General features: G+C 31.2%; 1 protein-coding gene across 5 annotated transcripts in view; it reads right to left on the bottom strand.

The window, feature by feature from the left end:
* CSMD3 (CUB and Sushi multiple domains 3) overlaps positions 1 to 23562 on the bottom strand; it is a 1140077-nt gene that overhangs the window by 1000176 nt on the left and 116339 nt on the right. For all 5 annotated transcript variants that reach the window (XM_081069899.1, XM_081069900.1, XM_081069901.1 and 2 more), the window contains exon 2: positions 18992 to 19214. In XM_081069899.1, the coding sequence (XP_080926025.1) occupies positions 18992 to 19214 (223 nt within the window). The remainder of the gene's footprint in view (positions 1 to 18991; positions 19215 to 23562) is intronic.

The raw sequence follows: 23562 nt of genomic DNA, 5'->3' as shown, positions 1-23562 counted from the left end.
TATTATAGAATTGTACACTTGAAACCTATATAATTTTACTAACCATTGTCACCCCAATAAATTTTAATTAATAAAAAGAAAAGAAACTCTTTCATATATGAATGCCATAACTTTTCTTTACAAGAGTCCATGTTAACGTTTAATGTTTGTGTGTGTGATTAGTTGTTGAGCATCTCTTTCCTTGGGACATGAAGCTTTTTGAAGTCAATGCTGGAACTCAGTAGTTTATCACCAGAGCTTTCATGCAGTGCATACCCTGTCAGAGATCCTCAATAAATAGCTGTTAAATTAATGAACTGATGTGGTAGAAGACTGTGAATACTAACAGAACACTTTCTTTCTCAAACCAAAGATTGTGTTCTTCAAACAGTGTTCTCAAGAATCATAAGAATGTAAAAGAACTCCAATTATTAAGAAAATTCAAATTGTCTATGTAAAGACTCTTATTTTTTACCATGTTATCAAACTCAGAAGTTAAAGATAGATCATGTGTCTTATGTACATCCATTTGAAAGACCTTTCAGGATATAACTATATAGTTTTAAATCTTAGTTTTTGAATAACATTAATATGATTTGTATCTTTAACATGAGTTAAAAATTACAATATTCAAATGTACATGTATTTCACCTGAACTCAAGCATACTTTTTGTAGATAGGGATATTTTCCATAGAACCATTTGTACTGATTCAAATACTTGTGAAATTTAGTATTATATACATACACACACACACACACACACACACACACATATGTGTGTGTGTATATATATATATATATATATATATATATATATATATATATATGTATGTAGTTAAATTATTACATTTTCAGTTATATTTCTTTTATATTGATATGTGATAAAATTGTATAGTGGATGACATTTTATGTTCTTTTGAAAAGAATACCAGAGTTTAACCCTGTATTGTTTGATTTACAATTGCAGAAGTCATAGCTCAGACATGATCAGTAAATTGTTTAATTAATACAACTGGTAGGCAGTATACCAAAGATAAACTTCTAACTTGAATATTTTTCTTTTCCCACTGTGATTTTTTTTTCATGAGGAGAGATTGCATATCTAATTCATTTTATTTCTCCACAATGGTCATATAAATTTCTTAACAAATGTTTGGAATAGGGAACTACACAATTTTACCCACATGATAGCTTTAAGCATTTGGGGCCAGTATAACTGTATCACGATGTTAGTCATTGATTTAAAAGCCAGGAAGGTAATACAAACCACTGTCTATACTTGTTTATAACTTTATAGCAAATTTTACCAGTGGTGAGCAGACATTTCCTTACTGGGAAAAAGTAAATAAGATTAGTCAAAAAATATATCAGGAGAAAGTCTAGAAATCATGCAATGTAAATTCCCTTCAGATATTATTTTTAATAAAAGTTAAAAATTTAGGAAAAGTGGCCAATAAATAGTATTGAAATGTATTGTTTGCTAAGTAGTGAGTTTGTTTTATGCCATCCCAAAAATCAACAATTTCTCTCACCATAAATATGGTACTTGAAAATGCATGAAAGCTCAGATTAATGGATAGCCACTTCTCTTACTACATTTAGTTTCATGAAAATTTGCAACATTTCCTCTATTTTTTTATATTTCACTGTTATGAATATTTTGTCAAGGACTTGGACTAGTTTATGACCATTGTTCCAGAAGATTCTTTCATGTGACAGGATGACTCAACATGTCAGTTGTTTCATTTAGCATTTAATAGTTTCTCATTTATAACCCCTAGTCTCCCTTCACCATAATCCCACCTACACCCCAATCATATCTTACTATTTTGTTTTCACTCGGTGAAACACTAATCAGAGGCTGTTCTATGTTTTAAAAATCACAAACTTAAAGTGATCCTATCACTTCTTATGGCCCCTTTTAGATGAAAACATTCCTTAAGTGTTTCCTCTTACAAACGTTCAGAAACATTAATGATATTTCACATTGTAAGCAGTAACTAGTTACAAAGAAAATTAAATGATTATCATAACTATATCAATGACTAATATGAATAGTAATAAAGTATTTTGTAATTAATGCAAATGTAATGCAAATTTAAATTACAAGAAAGTCATTTTAAATGTTAATGCATATGTTCTTTAAATAATAGGCTGTGCATTAAAATATTTAAAAAATAATGGCAATTAACGTGACATTTTACAGTTTAATGTAATAGAAACAGTCAAGGTTGATGGAAAAGAATGGTACTTGTCTAATTTTGTAAATGTTTATCAATTTTTAACAGTGAGGTGTTATTATTTCTGGAAGACTTGAAAATCAAGTATGACTAGATTTATATTATCTCTAACAATGTAATCAAAAAACTCTTTAAGAATGCATGTGTATATTTAGTGTGCCTATCAGCTGACTACAATATTTTAAACTTGAATTAAAATAATTAATATAAAAAACATGGTTTTAAATTAAAGGCTATTAGCATATTTCTGCTTACAATTAGATGGGGAAAAACAGACATGGAACGTGGTAAAAAACAGAGAAGGAGAGAGGGCCTTATTTAAAAATAAAAGTGCTAACATTACCCAAATCCCAGAATTTTGTGATTGCTAAATAAGAGAATTTAATATGGAACGCCCTGGCATATTTTCTGGGACCGAACAAGTAGCCACTAAAAATTAATTTTGTTAGTGCTATGACTCAAAATCCACTGCCCTTTCATCTGTGCTCTGTGTCACATTATGGCTGAGATGAATTATATTATAACAACAGCATCCTCTAAGTGATTTCTCATTTCTTACAGTAAGATTTTTGGATAGGAATTATCTTAGAGTCTCGCTTTGGCTAGACAGTTCTTAAACATAACCCAGGTGATATACAAAGAATTCTCTGCTGAAACAAACTCTTAACCTATTTAATTTCAGAATGAATGGGAAAAACACAGGACCAAGTAGATATTTTAAAGTAATGACTGTTCTGTAAAAATAAATTATGCATACTCTATTGATATTGGGCTACATGAGGCACAGCACAATAATTCATGGTTATGTCAAGATGGCAGTAATTGTACTATTAAAGGCAAATATGGCTGTGGCAATATTTGAAAAATTATGTCATTTGCAGAGAGTAAATGAGCTGAAGCTTCTATCAAATATGAAATCCCAAAGAAGGCATCGAATGTGAGAAAGGCAAATTCACAATGTTAGGGCCATGGGCTAGGTAGAGATATAGATATGGAAAAGGGAATAGACGCTGACATGCATATGGCTATGGATAGGGAGTAAGGGAGATATAGATGGATATGACTATGAAAACAGTAAACCTATAGATAAAGAGGGAGGCAACCAGCATCCATTTCCACTGTTCTCTATTTTTCCCACTGTATTGAAGTGCCTTTAAATTTTAGAACTATACTTACCAGAAACCGTCTCTTTGTCATTGGTGTTCTCTGTTAGATTTGCCAGTGAAAGCATTTCCATAAGATTTGGAGTGTAAGTTAAAATCGTAAGCCACCAATATGTTTTGGCAGGTAAACGCATGGACTGCAATGTGTGTTAGAGTGGAGGTGTTTCCAGGATTCTTTGTTTTTTTAAAAAAAATTAAAGTCCATTGGGGTGACAATGGTTAGTAAAGTTACATAGATTTCAAGTGTATAATTCTGGACTACATCATATATATATCACATTGTGTGTTCACCACCCAAAGTGAGCTCTCGTTGTTCAAAACAATTGTTTGGGTGTGGCAAAAAATTCAGCTCATCACTGTTGTTTCCCCACAATTTCTGCAAATTCCATATTCCTGATGTTTAGTGAAGGTTTCACATCCCAGCCTTAAACTCAGAATTATTATTATTAAGTATTTTTCTGCTTTAACTATTTCAGATTTTTTTTTCTTTTTGTCTGAACCCTGAGATGCACAAATACTATAAAACTATCCAACAAAGAAAATGTTTTCTTCTCTCAAAAGCAGCCTGAGAATGTCCTCAACTCATTACATCTAGAGTCACACCATCTACATAAAACTCATTCTTTCCAGTGACCTTGGAGTTTCAGCTACATGATCAATGTTTCATCCAGGAACCATTCAATATATTGCTAGATTTTGTTTTTTAATTCAACATTTTCAACTTCTCTGTCTGCTGCGTATACTGCTGACTTCTCTAATGTCTGCTTCCTGAACCTCTTTTTTTTTCTTCATTCATTGAATCATTTATCTTTAAAGCTATAAATGACCACAATTCCAAAGTCAGTCTAGTTGAGCCATTGAGAAAACCTGATGTACAGAAAAGATAGACAATTAATCAATGTCAAAAATTTGAATCCATTTTCCGGTGTCCCACCTTGCCGAAACACCTGCAATTGTTAATGAACATAATTGTTTCCAAAGTTTGGGGTTTTTAAGATGCACTTGAAGTTACTGACTATGAGTATGGATGCTATGAGTATATTATATAATTGGAAAACATATATTCTGCTGCTTATCAGCAATTTAATGTTGGGGAAAGTATTTTATCCAAATAAATTCGGTATAAAATGAGGTTAATACTAGGAATTGTCCCATTGTAACAATGTGAGAATTAAATGGGATAATGCTTGTACAAATTTTGCATGGTGCGTAACACATGCTGAATATTACTTTTCCTATAATTATTTTGATAATCAACCTATGCAGGGCTTATCAATTTAATATAACACATTAAGTAATAAGATTTGAGTGGACTTCCTAGAGTAAATCTCGATATTGGAATAAATCTCATTTGCTATCGTGTGGCTTTTGGCAGGTAATTTCCCTCACCTTGTGTTTCCCAAGGAGCAAAATGTAGATGAAAGTCTTAAAATCCTACCATTTAAGTTCTTGTCAGTTTTAAATAAATTAATACAAGGACGTCACTTGGAACAATGTCTGGATTTAGCAAGCACTGCAAAAGTATTTGCTACTATTGTTATCCACTCTTGATGACAGATTTAACAATTAGAAAGTTGTTTCACACATCTATCAGAATTTTATTCCTGTAGCATCCAATTGATACTTACAATTAACTTGGATTATTTGAACAAGTCTAATCCCTCAAGTATATGCTATTAGGCTTTTCTAAGTTGTTGATTTTTTTCTTTCCTTCAATTTTAGCATTTGTAAAACTTTTGATTATTTTATATATAAAATTGGGAAAGACCAATTATATGCTGTTTGCTTAAGGTAAGTTTAAGGCAAAACAATGATGAAGAAAGAGATAAGAGCATTATTACATCCCCAGTCATTAATAGAGATTTTTCAATTAGGAAGATGGAGGGAGAAAGAAAAGGAGAGAGGGAGGGATAGAATGAGGGAGGAAGAGACAAAGAGATGAAGGGACCAGACAAAAACACCTGTGTCTTTAGGAATTTGTAATTCCTGAGATTGAGTCAAGTGATTTTCCCCCACCCCGACAAAACCTGAAATTCTTTTTGGTACATTTCAAAGACACAGACAGTATTATACACAAGTTATCATATGAATTTAATTATATTTCTTTATGGATCCTCTACATTCAGTAGAAAATTAATAAATAAACATGATTTTAGAAATGTATACTTTGCTTTCTTCCATACCGACAACTTTTTGTTTGAGCCATTCATCCAATGCACATCAATAAGAATTTAATTAAAAATTAATGACTCTTTCTATTTCCCAGAAAAGCATTAAAGATGATCTCTCAGATTTAGCCAAACATGAAGTTTATATGATGGATATTATTTATCTATGTATTTAAAACATGTGTATATTAGAAGTGTAGAATTTTAACTGTCTTTTTTTCCAGGTATTAAAAGTTTTGCTTTAAAAAAAGAAATGACTGCACATTCAATCAATGTCACCACATAGATACATACTCTATATACATACTCTATATTCCTTATGACATGTTCTAGTGATGAAGACAAATTGTACTTTAAATGAAACTAAAGTGATTATAGTAATGCTTTTGAGATTCCATGCCACTCACCAGGGTAATGGACTTAGATATGTAAAAAATGTATTAACAAGTAATATTATATGGTACATACCATGTTTCCCCGAAAATAAGACCTAACCGGAAAATAAGCCCTAGCATTATTTTTTTTTAGGATGCTTGTAATATAAGATAAGCCCTACCATATTTCCCCGAAAATAAGACCGGGTCTTATATTAATTTTTGGATGCTCCAAAAGATGCATTAGGGCTTATTTTATATTATAAGCATCCTGAAAAATCATGCTATGGCTTATTTTCTGGTTAGGTCTTATTTTCAGGGAAACATGGTAAATAAATAGAGTACTGCAATTGGAGATTTTCAAATATACAGAGGTCTGGCAATTAAGTTTGCAAACTTGTTTTCAATGCTGTTGCTAACCTTTTTTGATATCAGAGAGATTATTCATTATGAATTTGTACCAACTGGACAACAATTAACCAAGTTAACTGAAAAGGCTGCGTGAAAAAGTTACACAAAAACGAACTGAACTTTTTGACAACAATTCATGGCTCTTGCATCATGACAATGCACCAACTCACACATATTGTCTGTGAGGAGTTTTTAGCAAAATAACTATATTGTAACACTCTCCCTACTCATTTGGTCTGGCCCCCAATGGCTTCTTCCTTTACCCCAAGATACAGGAAATATTGAAAGGAAGACATTTTGATGGCATTCAGGGCATCCAGAGTAATACGATGACAGCTCTGATAGCCATTCCAGAAAAAGATTTCCAAAATTGCTTTGAAGAGTGGACTAGGCACTGGCATCAGTGCATAACTTCCCAAGGGGAGTACTTGTAAAGTGACCATAGTGATATTCAGCAATGAGGTTTGTAGCACTTTTTCTAGGATAAGGTTGTGAACTTAATTGTCCTACCTCATAGATTTATGCTGGTGATGATTATGGTCTGATGAAAACATACAATTTAATTTATATATTCTAAAATTTAGAAAAGTGGTGACTTTTTCAGAAGGTTTTTTTCTTCCTGTTTTTATGTCATTTTTATTTTATTTTATTTCAGCGCTGTTGGATAGAAGCAGTTGAGGAGATAACTATTCTTATAAGATGTACATGTCCATTAGTTATACCCATTGTGCCCAGTACCACTTTCACAAAAATTTTCACAACTGCCCTTTGAGATTCTATCTATCTATCTATCTATCTATCTATCTATCTATCTATCTATCTATCTATCTATCTATCATCTATCTATCTATCTATCTATCTATCTATCTATCTATCTATCTATCATCTATCTAAAACAAACACACAACTGTTGAATGCATAGAATTCTGAAAACTTTGTTTCATGATACAGACATACAACTGGTGAATGCATAGCATCTTGCAAACTTTCTCTGACCATCTTAGGTTAAATCAAATTATAATTTGTCTTCATTGGAATACATCATAGAGAAAAAATAATATGAGAATGCAGTGACACAGAACATATGTGCAGTCATTTCTCTACATAATTAGTGAATTTGGACATGATTTATGAACCAATTTAGTGCTATCAAATGATAATTTTTAATGTCGAAAGCAAAACTATTCAGTCCATTAATCTATTATTTGAAAATAATAATCATAATTTTGATCCAAACATTTTAAATTGGACAACTGAGTAAAATTGAATAATAAATTACTTCAGATGCTGTTATGAACGGCTTTACTATATATAAAACATTTTTTAAAAATCACCCTTTTACATTATCAAATTAAAGAATTGTAAAACTTTTCACTTTATAACACAGAAGATGATATTCAATAAATATTAGCAAACATAGTTAATTATATAAATATTAGATGTTTTTAGAAATAATGTCTTTATATATCTTGATGTTTAATTTTCAATACCTTTGATATTCTTGAGTGATATTTACTAACATGGAAATTATCAATTAATGATGTTTTAATAAACAAACAAATGTATGTAATTTAGTTTTAATAAAATGTGGAAATGTGATATGAAGTTGCAATAGATGCTGCACTATAATTCTTCTTTACCTGTTTTAAACATTAGAAACAGTAATATATGTTTTTTCTTTTGCCATTATTAGTAAGTTAAAACTATGACAATAAAATTGGAGTGATTGGAACAAAGTAGCTCATTTTAATTATTTAGCATTTCCTTAATAACTATGGTAGAAACTGATTGGGACAATTAAAGTACATTTTTTTAAACACTACATTTAAGGAGAACATTTAAGAATCATGTTGCTTTAAAAGTTAATAGAGTTCCCCTGTGAGAAGGTAAGTTAAGGTAACCATGAATCCTGCATGGACAAAATAAAAATAGTGAATTCTTTCTATAAAGCTAATAGCTAGCCAAATATCTACAATTTTTTTCTAAGTTGGGACACTTTTGAAAACACCTTGTTAACAATTGCACTGGGAAAAGAGGCAAAAAATACACAAGATTGTCCTAGGACTCAAGATGGTTGTTCCCCAACTAATAGCCAATGATGTATCAGATACTATAAAGTATTAATAAAAAAATCATTATCTGTATTCAAAGTGGTATATAATCATCTGTAAAATATGAGTTAGAGTTAAGGGAGTATATTTTATTTGACGTAAATGTGTATTCTAATATGAAAAATGTAAAGGGAGTAAAATAAATTTCTATAGACAAATGCTAGTGATTATGTCATAATGAAAATAACAACAACGTGAGTATTTGCTTATTTACATCTCCATTTGTCAAGCTCCTTCTACTTATGTGTCATGGATAAAGTTAGAATAACATAAAATAATTTTTTGGAAAACAATCTGTTTACGACTAAAAAATCACAATTTCATTGTCATATTTCAAAACTTAATATGTCCTAAGTATTGAATTCGTAATGCTTCCCTAAGTTTAAATAATTTTATATTATAACATAGACATTAATTCTTTTTCTTGAAAAAATCTGTATAACTCTGGAATTTGAAATTTTCTATCAAAAATGAAATTTTGATAGAATATCATTGGAATCATAGAAATAGTTTATTTTTTATAAGGAGTGAAGGAAAAAGAGACAAAAAGCAATTGAATGTATATGCTATTGGGTTCCTAAAGCAGAGGACACTGGCAAATATAATATTAAATAATCATCTGCATAAAATAGTGCGTGAAATGAGTATAAAATAATGTGTATTCAAAATATTTCTATAATCTTTTGTAAATGATGATAGATGACTTGAGAAAGAATTAAACAATGCATTTTTTTATCAATAGATCAACAAAGACACCGATAAAACAGAAGTATATCCATTAACTATTTATGGGTAGATATATTTAGAAACTAAATACTGTTAAGACAAATCTTTCTATAAATTTAAATTAGACAATTTTATGGAGGACCATAATCAATTATTTTTCTTAGTCCTACGGGACATAGAAAGGAATTGACTTAATTTACACATTGACTTAATTTGCTGACATTGTGGGAAATTTTGAATATTCTTCTGAATGTGACAAAAATATAATTTTTGATGTAGCATATGAGACAGCACTGTATTTAACATAATAGTATTAATTGTAGTCAGACTTAATGTTTAGATAGTTACAATGGGGGCAATACTTATAAAATGAGTTAATGTGTCAACAAAGTGAGAAGAAAGAATGAATAACAAATGAGAAGACAAGGAAAAAAGGAGTGTAGAGGAGATAGAGCAGGGAGAATATAGATGAGAAAGAAAACCACTATAATATTTCTCAATAATTTTTGTAATGTCCAAGAAAAAATAAGCTGCTCAAGCAGGCATATTATTTTGGAGTTCTATTTAAAAATCACAGAAACACATTCTCTTTGTTATACACCAATGATCTTTATGTCATAAATTCATTCTAGCTGAGTACTTTATATACATATGGCAAAGACATGACTTTCCTATTTCTACTATGAAATTTTGCTCTGGATATTATAACATACATCTTCTGATAGGAGAAACATTAATGTCTCTAGACAACCTCTTACCTTACCTCCACACCTGTATATCTGATCACTATGTTACATTTCTACTTTCATGTCTAAAACACATCTCAAATATATGTCCAAAATTTAAATCTCAATTCAAAACCTGTCCCTTCCTCAGTATCCTCTTTTCAGTAAATTTCAGTCTTATTGTTTAGGCTAAAACGCCCTGGAGTCTTCTTGATATCTCTCTTACACAGTCCCTGCATCTAGTAATTCAGTGTCATCTATGGTCTCTATAGTCACAAAATATTCACAATATATAGGATGACTCCTCAGTGTCTCCTTTGCTTCTGGCACAGTCACCATCATCTCTTACCTTGATTATTTCTTTAGTCTCCTCATTTCCTATTGTCCCCTTGCAAACATCTCTTTCCTAGTATACCCTCCGCTTCATTACCAGAGTGATCCTTTCAAAATATATGTTGATTCATATGTCTTCTCCAATGACGTCCAAAATCCACCAATGACTTCCAGCATACTTACCACTATCTGCCTAATCAATTTCCTTGTGTATGGTCCATCTGTTTTTACTAGAATGTAAGTACTACCAGGGTGGATAAATTGTCTGCACCCACAATGCCTAGACCCGGAAAAATGACCTGGAAAATAGGATGTTCTCAAAATGTTTTAGGAAGAACATATTTATATATTTTTAATTATTAAATTCATTGGGGTGACAATGGTTAGTAAAATTATATAGGTCTCAAGTGTACATTTCTATAACACATCATCTATATATTACACTGTGTGCTCACCACCCAGAATCAGTTCTTCCATCACTATGTATTTGACCCTGTTTACCCTCTTCTACCACCCCTTTCATTTTATCTTCTGGTAACCACTAAACTATTGTCTGTGCCGATGAGTTTTTGTTTCTTTCCAAATCAAATTTCTTGTTTCCAACCCCAACCCAACATGAGCATTCTCTTGTTCATCCAAAAAAATACAAATATAATTTTTTCACCTTTTCATGGCAAAATAATCTGGAATTTTATTTGACTCATGTCTTCTTTCTTAAATCCAAACCCTCAGGAGTGTCATGTGAGCCTGAGAATCTCAACCTCATTGCAATCAGAAAAATATAAATTCAAACCATGAGACCATTTTACACCCAAAGGATTGTCAAAAATGAAGATCCTGAAAAATTCTGTGTTGAAATATGCCCAATGTAGAGACACTGTACATTAAAAATCATTCAGTATACATTGTTAATGATATGGTAAAATGGTCTGATCACTTTGGAGAACAAGGAGCATTTCATAAATTTGAACAATTACATTTTCTGTATACACTGGATTAGCCATTTTACTCTGAGATCTGAGAGAATCTCTTGTACTCTGTATCAGAAAATATGAACAAGTTTATTCACAGCCACATTATTTGTAAAAGCAAAACTAAAAAAAATACACATGAATATATTTTAGAAAATAGAAAAATAACACATATTGAATTCATAACTGAAGTATAATATGTGCATAAGATCGAATAAAAATGGGTGAACTACAGCAATGTGCTACAACATGGATGGCTCTTAGAAATATTATGTTGAGTCAAATAAGCAAGTCCCAGAAAACTATAACTTATTGATATATATTTTATAAAACTTACAAATAAATAAGCAAAGTTAAACATTATGATGAATAGGGATACTTTCCTGTGTGATTAAGCTATATTTTTTATAAAAATTATGGAAATAATGACCATAATATGGGGATGCTTGTTATTGGTGAGAAGTCAGAGTGAGGACAGGGATTTGATGGAGAAGAAATAAATATTGGCTCTCCTTTTTATGTGGTAGGCTTATTGGTATTCATTCTAATATAATGCTTCATAAATGGTATGTTACATTGTTAAAAGAGAGTGAAGAGAATATAGGAAACCCATGTGGAAATATAATTGGTAGATTAAAAGATGTGTTAGTACCAGTATCCCATTAGATCTGGAGGGAAGTGAGGTATTAATACTGCTTTTCTATTCGGTTGAGTATTTTCAACAATCCTGTCTCACGCAGAAATAATTTGACTTTTTAAATTAGCAAATGCTATATTAAAAAGGAATGAATGAGGTTGCTGTGAGTTAGTCATCTATTTTTTAAAAAAATATCACAATTGTATTAGTAGCTACTGTGGCAAGTTTCCATATTCTATGCATTTGTAGTCCTTCTATTCACCAAGCAGTGTGTCAAATATACAGCAGCATTCGGAAATTTCATCTGATTTTCAAATACCTCAAAAAAATTTTTAAAAGAAAAATATAATACAAATATAATGCATTGATATTAATTTAGGTTGAGGATAACAATATTTTATCAGTAGAGTTTGCCACTAATTTTTGTAAAGTCCCTATTTTGGTGTCTGTATGCGTACACACTTATAATCTCTTCTATTCACAATATTATTGTTTTTAAATATGCAATTAGTATGGAAGATTATATAGAAAATTATTGTATAAGTTTATTGAATCCTAAATTCATTTTATCTTCCCAAACTTAAGCCCATATTAGCATTATAATAGTTTATAAAATCAATTAAAATTAAAAATTTGATATGCCATTTTTAATTTATATAGTTAACTTGTGATTTTTTTTCTAAAAATAAAATTGAAATGTGTTCAATATTTCTAAAAAGGCAACCTATGCAGCTATACTTTATCTATTTTTATGTTAAACATTTAATTATTTTTCTATGTGGGCTCAGTAATTTCTAGATATCTTATAAACACCAAACTTTAAACATCTATTAAAGAATAATCAATTCTCTTTTATACAATTATTTTTATGACACAAATATAGCTTTAAAGGCAGGTTATGTTAGTGAATAAGTGATTTTTTAATAAAGAGGATCCTAAATGAAAATGGGCCCATAACGTTCTTGATTTTTTAATTTAGATTTAGTAAAATGACTTTATAAAATATATGGCCAATAAAAATTATTGGATTCTGTAGTTGTCTAGTTTAAAGTAAATTTTCTAATCCATCATTCCAAAAATGGTATTCCTGAAAAGTGTAAATAAATATAACCAATTAGCTGTTCTCTAACCTCTTTAGATTCAAACTCTGTTATCTTGAAAGCCTAATTTTGAAATATTGGAGAAGTTATGGATATTTCTAAAATATAATTTTTCCATTTGTATAATAGGAGTATTGAAAAGAATATCTGAAATGATGTTATGAGAATTGTATATTAACCGAATAACAGTGTGTATTCCTAAAAATGTTAATTTTTAATAGAAAGAGTATCTGTAGCTTCTCTTAGAATAGCATATGTTAACAAATCTAAAAAAAAAAAAAAAAATCCCAAAGAATTAATCTGTATTTCTATTGAAAATTTATGTTTAGGGTTTAAACTTGCTATATGAAATTTTATTTTGCTAAAAACATTTATGTTTATAAGAACATCAGGCTACTCTCTTGTGATAATCAAACAGGCTTTTTGATTATGCCGTTTTACAGGTGGAAAAAAAAAAGAATGCTTATGGAGAATAAGGGAGTTGCACAAGAAGTACCACTAGTTAGTGATTTATTGACACCATATATAGTTTGATTTAAGGATATCAATGCTCTTTTACTGAAAGCAGAATAATGAAAGTAAATGTTTTACAGATTTGCTATAAAAGATTTAATGAATATTATTCATGGAACAAACTATTTACACTTGCTTGTTGACAACTTTTGTTTTATGTTCTAACCTCTTTTTTAATGGTTTAATTTAGTCTGTTTCATCACTACAAGCCACCTCAATTCTTTTTGGCAACATGCCTAGTATAAACAATAAATGATTGTGTATACTCTTGAATCCTTGCCTTACTCAGATTTGAAAGAGTCTTTTATATTGACAAAAGTTCTAGAAACCCCATCTTTGAGATCTATCCAATCATTAATTTGCTCCAAAGTGAGGAATAATATCTAAGAAGAGTCATTAATTGCCTAAGGTGCATCCAAATTTTAAATGGATTTTTCTCTACCTCGTGTGCATGCCTCATGGCAATCCAAGTCTTTAGTAAATTAAAATGTTGGAGAGGATAAATTAAAAATATATCATCTGTTTCAAGCTTCTTCAAGGATAATCCCACTCTTACCCTAAATTCCTCTTATTTTGAGAGTCTGTATTTTTTATTCAAGGCTATCACCAAGGTCATAGTTGGATTAACAGTAAGAAAAATTCACATTGATATTTGGTGGACCTCATTAATAGTATAGATATTGTATATGCAATTGACACAGACTAACATACACAATGTGTCTGCCAGTGGGTCAGGCATTCATAGACCCTGGAATTCCAATAGATTTTATTATACAAGAGAGATAATCAGGATAGAAGGACTCTTTGTAACTCCGAAGGGGGATATCTTTAGGTACAGCGAATCATGTTGGGTTATATCACTGTCGATCAAACCTGTTCTACAACTTGAAGACAGGGACTTGGGAATAGAATTAAGTCTCTAGTGTACACTGCCATGAAGGATACCCGATGACCACTTATTTCTAGGGTGTACAAGTCATTTACATGTTTTCTAGTAATTTTGTGGGAAATCGGTTCTCTACCTCAACATTATACCAACAGGAAAGGAGACAGATCATTGTGTTGAAATGAAAGGAGCAGCAATTAGGATGAGAAGAGATTTTAATATGAGTATTAGAATGTTATATGGGAAATTCAGGGAGCAAAGGAGAAAAGGAAGGAGACAAGATTATTCATGTAAAAAGAGAACTAAGTGTGACCGCACAAGAGCATTAATGGGAATACTGACATTTTACTAAGAAAAGTCTACCAATTATACAAGTGATAATTTAAGCTACAGATTGTTTATTCATTCTAATTACTATTCCTTGATTATGTCCCTTAGGCTTGTGAAGTCTATGGTTATGTTAAGAATCCAGATAATTAATAAAGTAAGGAATTGTAGCAGTATATATTACATCCTATTTTGTATCTATCACTCACAGAACTGAGAGAAAATATTGGTTAAATAATTGATATCCGATATCAATAAAGGGATGAATAAAGATCAGAGAATATAGCCACAGTAATGAAGAATATTTTATAACTGTTTATCAAGAAGGTGTAAGTAGGTTATGGATAATTACAAAGGAAGAAAACTAAAGTGGTAAAGCATAGTTTTATATGAATAGGAAGGAAAAATAAGATCTCCTCTAGCAAGATTTAGTTGATCCAGTAGTCAATTAAAAAAAAATACTTCAAATATGCTTAATTATAACTTCCCAGAAGCAACCAGCTGGGACATACATTTATTCAGATGTCGTTTTTAGGATTTCTAAAAACATAGGCCTTGTCATTTGTTATTCACTATAGTACTCACATGGATTAAAATGAACCTAGATTCTTGCACACCTTTAAGATTAATCATAGACCTAAATATTAAAGGCTAACGTTCTAAGGATTCAGGAGAAATAAGGAAAACATATTTCCACCTTTGCATTAGCCAATATATATATCAGGCTTCATAGAAAGCATTGACAAACAAAATAGTAATAAACTGGACTTTGTCAAAATTAAGAATTTCAGCTCATTAAAAGATAGTATAATAAAATGAAAAAAAATCACGTCAGATCAGAAGAAAACATTTGCAATGAATATATTTGTCAAAAAATGACATAAAGATAGCATAAATACACTTATAACTCAATAATATCAAGACAAATCAAACAACTCAATTAAAAAACAGGCTATATATGTAAACAGACCCTTCATAAGATATATCAATAAACTGTCAAGCACTTTAAAGAGTGCTCAATATCATTAATCATCACAGAAATGCAAAATAAAAACACAATAAAGATTGTGTCAACCTGAAATGCTGACAAAGTTGTGGTGCAATCAGAACCCTCATGGAATGATGACACAAAATGGTGCAACCACTATACAAATCTGTTGAGAGTTGTTTTTTAATGATATTACATATATTTACTCAATAACCCAACAATTCTACTAGGTATTTATCCAAGTCAAATTAAATTGAATCCACAAAAAGACTTGTACATGAATGTTCATTGTACCTTTATTCAGCACAGCCCCAAAAGTAAAATAATTCAAATATTCATTAAAAGGAGAATAAACGATTCGTGAAATGAAATGTTACTCAGCAATAAAAAGTAACTGTTGTCACACACAAGAAAAGTGGATGAATCTCAAAAACATCATGCTGAGTGAAAAAGAAAAGGCAAAGAGTGCATATTCTACCATTCAATATATATAACTATTTTGAAGGGGCACAAACAACACATGGTGAAATAAATTAGTACAGTCGTTGCTTGGGAAAGTATAAGAATTGACTGGAAAGAAATATAACAGAACTTTCTGGGATGATGAAAATGTTCATATGTTTATAAGGATGTGGATTATATGAGTTTGTGCATATTTTGTAGAAATTTAATTATTCTGCCATTAGAAAGAAGGCAATCCTGCTATTTTCAACAGCACAAAATAGGCCTGAAGGGCATCATGCTAAGTGAAGGAAGTCAGACCAAGAAAACTATTATCTACAGTATTCTCATTTATATGTGAATTATAGAAAACAATCCAATTTCAGAGAAGTAGCGTAGAATGGTTGTTGCAAGGGGTTGAGGGTGGTGGGCAAAATGGGGAAATGTTGTTCAAAGGTTACAGGTTTCCAGAATAAATTCTAGGCAACTAATATATCATGATAGGGACAGACACAAAAATGAAGCTGACAGGAGCTGTTTCAACTTCAAATCAAACAGCAGACATTGTATATAAACACAGTCTGGAAGGAGCTGTAGGTTACACATGGGAATTTTTTTGTTTAGTCTTAATAATTGAAATCAGTTGTCACACTGGCAACATTATTTCTCTAAGCATAAAGACCAATAGATGTCTTATATAGCCACAGTGAGCAAAATGCTAGGAGCGCATATTAGAATAGAGCCCATGATAAATATCAAGACTACATTTCTAATTTATGATTATATTTTATCTTTATGTTATACATGTTAAAATATTTTTATTTCTTATTAAATTTAATCAAGGAAAAATAGGTTTTAATTCATATATCAATATATAAACCATTGAGATCACATATAGATTATTATATACAATGCATTAAATATATACGTTATATATATACACATATATGTGTATATGTGTATACACACACACACACACACACACACACACACATATATATATGATCTTAGCTGTGAATTGATACTAATCTGGGTTGCAATGACAGTCTTGCCTCTTGGTATTTTCAACAATATTTCTCGTGGGCAAGTAACTTAAGCCTCATTTTCCCAGTTGTAAAATGATAGTGATAATAATAGAAATATTTTCACATTGTTTGAGTAGGAGAGAAATTAAATAATATCATAACTACAAAATACTTAGGTACAGAGAACTGTCATTACAGAGAACTCAATAAATGCTGTGGGTTAGATTTCTTGAGCTTTCATTGCATTGTAATCTTCATAATACTGTATCTGTAAATTATGTGCTATTATTCCCCCATTTATGTATTAGGAAAGAAAGAATGAGAACATAAAATTGATTTACCCCATCTGATAAAGTATTTGAACTTCCCAGGGACCACAATTGTTTAAAAAGTAAAAGAGAGCAGGGGTAATTTTTTTTTTCCCCCAAGATGATTTAGAGAGAATAGACACTTGTACAATCCATACTGTCAGTGAATTGCTAGTTAGAAACTGACAGGTAACATTAAGAGAACTTTATTCCTTTTTTCTATTTTATATCAATTGTAACAATTGTATAGCATATATTGCTGCTGTAAAGAAAATATACAAACGTCTTTATTTTTTTACCTGTATATACATTAATTAGCTGCCTTGATAGTTTAAGAATTATCTTCCATTTTATTTTATAGCCTGTAATCTGATTGAATGTGTACAGGTAAAGGCAGTCACACCCACACATGTACACCAACTAGTACAGGTAAGCTGAACACACAGTGCTGCCTGCTTAAAATCTTGACTTCATGCTATGTCATTAATAAATAACTTCCAGCTTTTAATGATATTGGCAATGATGATGACACTGTCAGACATGTCAGCCATATTGTATATTTTTGAAATGAATGAATATTGAGAGACTTAAACAGCATGAAAGAAAGAAGACATTAGAGATACTCTGTAATAAATTAATAGCCAAAAAAGAAAAAAAAAAAAGAAAAGGAACAACAGTTACCGTCTTTGTGGTTTGAAACCACAATTCAGGCACTTTTAATTGTCATTCTGACTGGAAACATAACTAAATATGTAAAGAGTCTTTAATTATTACAGGTTATCTGCTTAGAATATTTTTAATTAGAAATTTGAAAAATGGTTTACTATGTTTAAAGAAAAATATGCACACATTGGTAAATATCCAGGACTAAAAAATATTTGTACTATCTGGCACTTGAACTTGGTTGAATTAGACTCAACCTATGTTTAAAAGGAGTTTTAGGAAAGGTAGCAAAAATATTTAAAATGGTTAGGTATCCTATTTCCCAAAAAGAAATTCTGAGGAACCACTGAAATAAAAGACAGGGTGGCAGCTAATTTTCACATCTCTTTTACCAACTAGGCTTAAAAACAAAGAATTTCTTTGTATGTACAGCAACTTTAATGTCCCAGTGTTGGCATGAAAGTATCTAAATTCATATATTTAGATTTCAAAACCACACAAATTATCTAAAAATAATGTATTCTATCATATGAATACTTATTTTCAAGTATCCTTGCATATTGTTGTATATTAAAATTGGGTACATACCACTGAAAGACCCATTACATGGTATGCCTTCACTTTACCATAAGTTATGCCCATAAATACTGAAGCCTTGAGATAAGTATTTTTAAAAACATAATAGTGTTAACCACTCTAAAGAGATCACAATATGCGAGTATTACGAAGTTAGAGATACTGAGCTAATTTGTTCACGGGATGGTATTTTCCAAATGAATAATAATTAGATGAAGTATAACTTTATTATTATTGTACCACAAATGTTAAGCATCCTTTGTAAGATAACTATTTTTAGCCATAAAATATTTTCCCTCCATTCTTTCTTTTAAAATACACTAACCTTGTCCTAAAGTTTGTAGGATGAGGATGTCCATCATATAAGGATAGGTAGTCGTATTCTTCTTCTAGAGCAAATGACTGAAAAACAATTTGTATTCTATTTCGTTCTTCTGCTATTATTACCCATGTACAGTTTGCACCATTTGGATATCCGTATGGAAAACCAGGGCTTTCTATAGTGCCATTAAGTCCTTTTAAAGTTCCACCACATGTATAAATAAAACCTGCAACAACAAAAAACACAAATAAACCAACATTAATATTTTATAAAACAAGAATAATCCAGGAGACACATTGATTTTCCAAAATACGTGTTGCAATAATTTTGTAAGTGACACTTTGAGAGTTAGGTAAATTATCTATTTAAAAAAAAAGGTAAACATAACAGCAAAATACTGGGAGACCTGTCATTTATCACACATATTGTGATTAATAATTATAAACCAGTAGATAAAATGAAATCTCCTACATATATGACTCACATTTATTACATGATCCTACAGACAAATACAATACTAGAACATTATATCTTTCTTGAGGTAGTTTTCCGTTTAATTTTGGACACTCAGAAACAACATTGAAAATTTATGATTTTAGTGTGCCTTTGGATCTTTAAAAATTAACTCCATTTTTTTCTTGGTAAAGCATGGTAACTCTTTTAGGTGTCCATATCACTACCATATAGCCAATGTGCTTTAGAAAGTCTATCCCACCCTGATTCTAGCAGAATAAATGGCTCAGCCCTAAAAAAAAAAAAAAAAAAAAGTACAAAAACAAACAAACAAACAAAAAACAATGTAAGTACTCTGTATCTGACCAGAGTGGTTGGTTGGTCCAAAATGGACACAATCCTAATTTAACTGCATCAGGTGAAACCTAAGATTAGGTAGAAAATATATTCAAAAATCAAATCCTGGGTAACTGTCAGCAGCCATCTTAAGAACTTCTATATTAGTTTTATTGAGAGCTTGGCTCTTGGAGATACCTAGAAAACTTACCATATTTCTTGAGGCATTAAGGTATGACAATGTAATATTTTGTAGTTGTACTGTGTAATATAAAACTTGAAGATTTATATAATGGTCAGCATGTACTAGTATCTAGATTAGTTGATATGTTATTAAAGCATACATATAGAGGCAGGCAGCCATGGCTGCAGAAACTCTGATGAGAATTCTTAACCCAGGCCTTATTTCCACATGTGTCCATCACCCATGAAGCTTAAGTACCATGAAGGTAAAAGTAAGAGATAAAAACGAATTTGGGGGAGAGAAACTCGCTAGTTTGGCTAATATGAGATGCCATACTCCCCAAAGCAGCTGTGTTTGAAACTAGCTGTAGGAAATGCAGGAAATTTGGGAATCCTCTCTCTGAGAAGGAATGAGTCTATGTTTCGTAGGTATGGATATTTTTTTAAAGTGTGAGGAACCTTACAAGGAAGATGGGGAGCCAGAATTGTAGATTGTGGCAGTAGAGACTGATTTTAGATGTTGTACATTAATTCCACTCTCTCTTTACAAGAGCATCTTTTTATTGCCGGTGGAGCCACTTCTCTAGAGTAGGTGACCCTGCTGACTCCAGTAGTGAGGCCTATGGCTCAGGAAGAAGGTAATCAGTATAATCATATCCTCCTAGCCTTATTAACTTTAGGAATCTACTTCAATTATCTCTACGAATAGTAAAGCCTGAGATAGTCAATATATATGTAGCACAGTTCTTGTGACTCTTTTGCCCTTTTAAAAACTTAAATGGAAGTTGCATAAGGTAGTTTGTAAAAATCAGTATTTTTTATGTCTACATATATTTTTGCTGATGCACCAAATGTCAAATAGGACATTTTATGATTTTCAAAAATAAAAAGGAAAGTCCCTTTTAAATTGCTTCATACAGAGCAATTACTTTGAAGCCTTAGGTTAATTAGCTATCACCCATTTCTATTAGTTTTCTGCCTGAATAGCTTCCAATTTGAACTTTATAACTAAATGTAAGCACGAATCCCTTTAGTTACAAACTGATCTATGGGCTATTTTATGTATCCTCAAGTCCCATAACACTGATAGTTTTAGAAAAAAGATATATGTCCTAAAATAACATGCTCAGCTTTGTCCATTCATTCCTCAAGGACCTGTTGATTGATGCATTTTATTTTTTTTCTCTAAGAAAATTAGGAATTACAACTATTTTTAAGCTTTCTTATCTGTATTCTCCATTTTATTTTCATTTCTATTAATATCTAAGTTTGGTGAACATTAAATTATTCATAATAAAGTACATTTCCTAACAGAAGGTTTATACTTTTCACACACAAAATAATCAGAAGTAAATAGAGTTGTTTTCTTTTTTAATGTAAAACAACATCTCCACTTATTTATTTATTCTTCACAAAATTAGTCCTTGATATTAGTTTAGTGTTTCTATTCCAGGTCATTTCTGGGCACACACAAATACACAAGTTTCGACAAGTAAGTTTGTGAACTTGTTGCAATGATTTGCTAGCCTTATTTTATATCAGAGGGATTATTCATTATGAATTTATGACAACTGGACAAACAGTTAACTAAGTTTACTGTTTGGAAGTGCTGAAAATGTTGCGTGAAAAAGTTAGATGACCTGAATTTTTCGCGAAAAATCCATGGCTCTTGCATCATGACAATGCACCAGCTCACACAGCACTGTCTGTGAGGGAGTTTTTAGCCAGTAAAGAAATAACTGTGTTGTAACACAATCCCTACTCACCTGATCTGGCCCCCAATGACTTCTTTCTTTACCTGAAGATAAAGGAAATATTGAAAGGAAGATATTTTGATGACATTCAGGACATCAAGGGTAATAGGATGACAGCTCTGAAGGCCAGTCCAGAAAAAGAGTTCCAAAATGGCTTTGAAGGTTGGACTAGGCGTGGAGTCCATAGATAGCTTTCCAAGGGGAGTACTTGGAAAGTGACCATAGTGATATTCAGCAATTAGGTATGTGACTTTTTTTTTTTCTAGGATGAGTTCTTAAAATTAATTGTCTGACATTGTATGTGTATTTCTAACAAATAGTCATACAGTGCATATTTTTTCTGAATCTTTTTATTGATTTGTGGAAAATGTCACTGATTGTTTTTCCTAATTCTCATGTATACATCTTCATTCTTTTGTAATGACTAAATAGCTACATGGCATAAGGTATGCCTGTACTATAATTTATTGAATAAATTTCCTATTAAACACTTTATTCTTTGTGGTTACAAACACATAAAGAGCAACTATGGACACACATCCTTATGTGCTTGTGTGAAATATCCTTCAGATGGAATTCCAGGAATGGGAGTGCTGGATTTTAAATTTTGATAGATATAGCCAAACTGTCTCCAATAAATGTAAAAATGTCTGTACTATCACCAGTTTACGAAGTGTTTCTCACCTCCAACCCCAATTTTGGTAACACTAGATTTTTCACAAAGCAAATTATGCAAGGCAAACAATGTTGTCTTACTATTTTATTTTGCATTTCTCTGAATCCTATTGGGATCAAATATTTTGTCATGCACTTCTGATTCATTCCTGATTCTGTTTTAATGAATTGCCTCTCCATATCCTTAAAATTTTTAAATGAATTCTTTATCTTTTTTCACTTCTCTTTTAAGACACAGTTACTTAGGTTTCTGTTTATTTATTGGTAATCCATTTTTGCCTTTCATGTATACATTACTGAATGAAACAATTTCGCTTATTCTTTATAGCTCATTGCTCTCATAAATTCCCAGCACCTCATTGTTCCTTATAGTACATGTGAAACATCATCTCATTTTTGACTCATCTTCCTTGATGATCTTTCTTCCACATTTGTTCATGTTCATCACATATGCCATGATAACAAGGACATTATCTTAGGCTGTCTCTATGGAACTGACAAACTACAACATCAGACAGCAGGGAAATGTAGATTCTTATTATTATAGAATATGTTAGTGCTATGATTGGCGTAAGCACAATTCGCTGTAAGAACACATGGCAGCAAAAATTAATCTAGGTGATTCAGTATGAGTTTTTTTGAAAATCTGTATCAAAAATTGGCATTACAACTTTCTACAGATTCCGTCTTTAACAGTTTTTAATTGCCTTAGGTTGTACTTTCCACATCTTAACTTCGTAAAAAGATTTTTTATTAAAAATATAGATAGCATACAGCATTATAATAGTTTCATGGGTACACCGTAGTTATTCAACATTTATATACCTAAAGGAGTGATCACAGTAAGTCTAGCAATCCTCAGACACTATACCATATTATCACAATATTGACTACATGCTCTGCAATACATCCTCATGACTTATTTTTACTTTTATTCATTTATATTTTTCGAGCGCAACAGAAGGACTTTAGTGAGAGAAACATGGTCACACCTAGCAGACATGCTTGACCTCTCATTCCGGATTTTGCTCTTGCGCGTGCACACACACACACACACACACACACACACACATTCATCTCCCACCTCTGCCACATGGTTCAGTTCTCAGCTACAAGGGTGGAACACTCTTCAAGTTTTTATATACAGAGGCAGCCGAGGCAGAAGGGAATCAA

The sequence above is a fragment of the Rhinolophus hipposideros genome, assembly GCF_964194185.1.
Source record: "Rhinolophus hipposideros genome assembly, chromosome: 13".
Classification (NCBI taxonomy): domain Eukaryota; kingdom Metazoa; phylum Chordata; class Mammalia; order Chiroptera; family Rhinolophidae; genus Rhinolophus; species Rhinolophus hipposideros.
The sequence above is the reverse complement of the archived record's forward strand: the minus strand, read 5'-3'. Positions and strand labels throughout refer to the sequence as shown.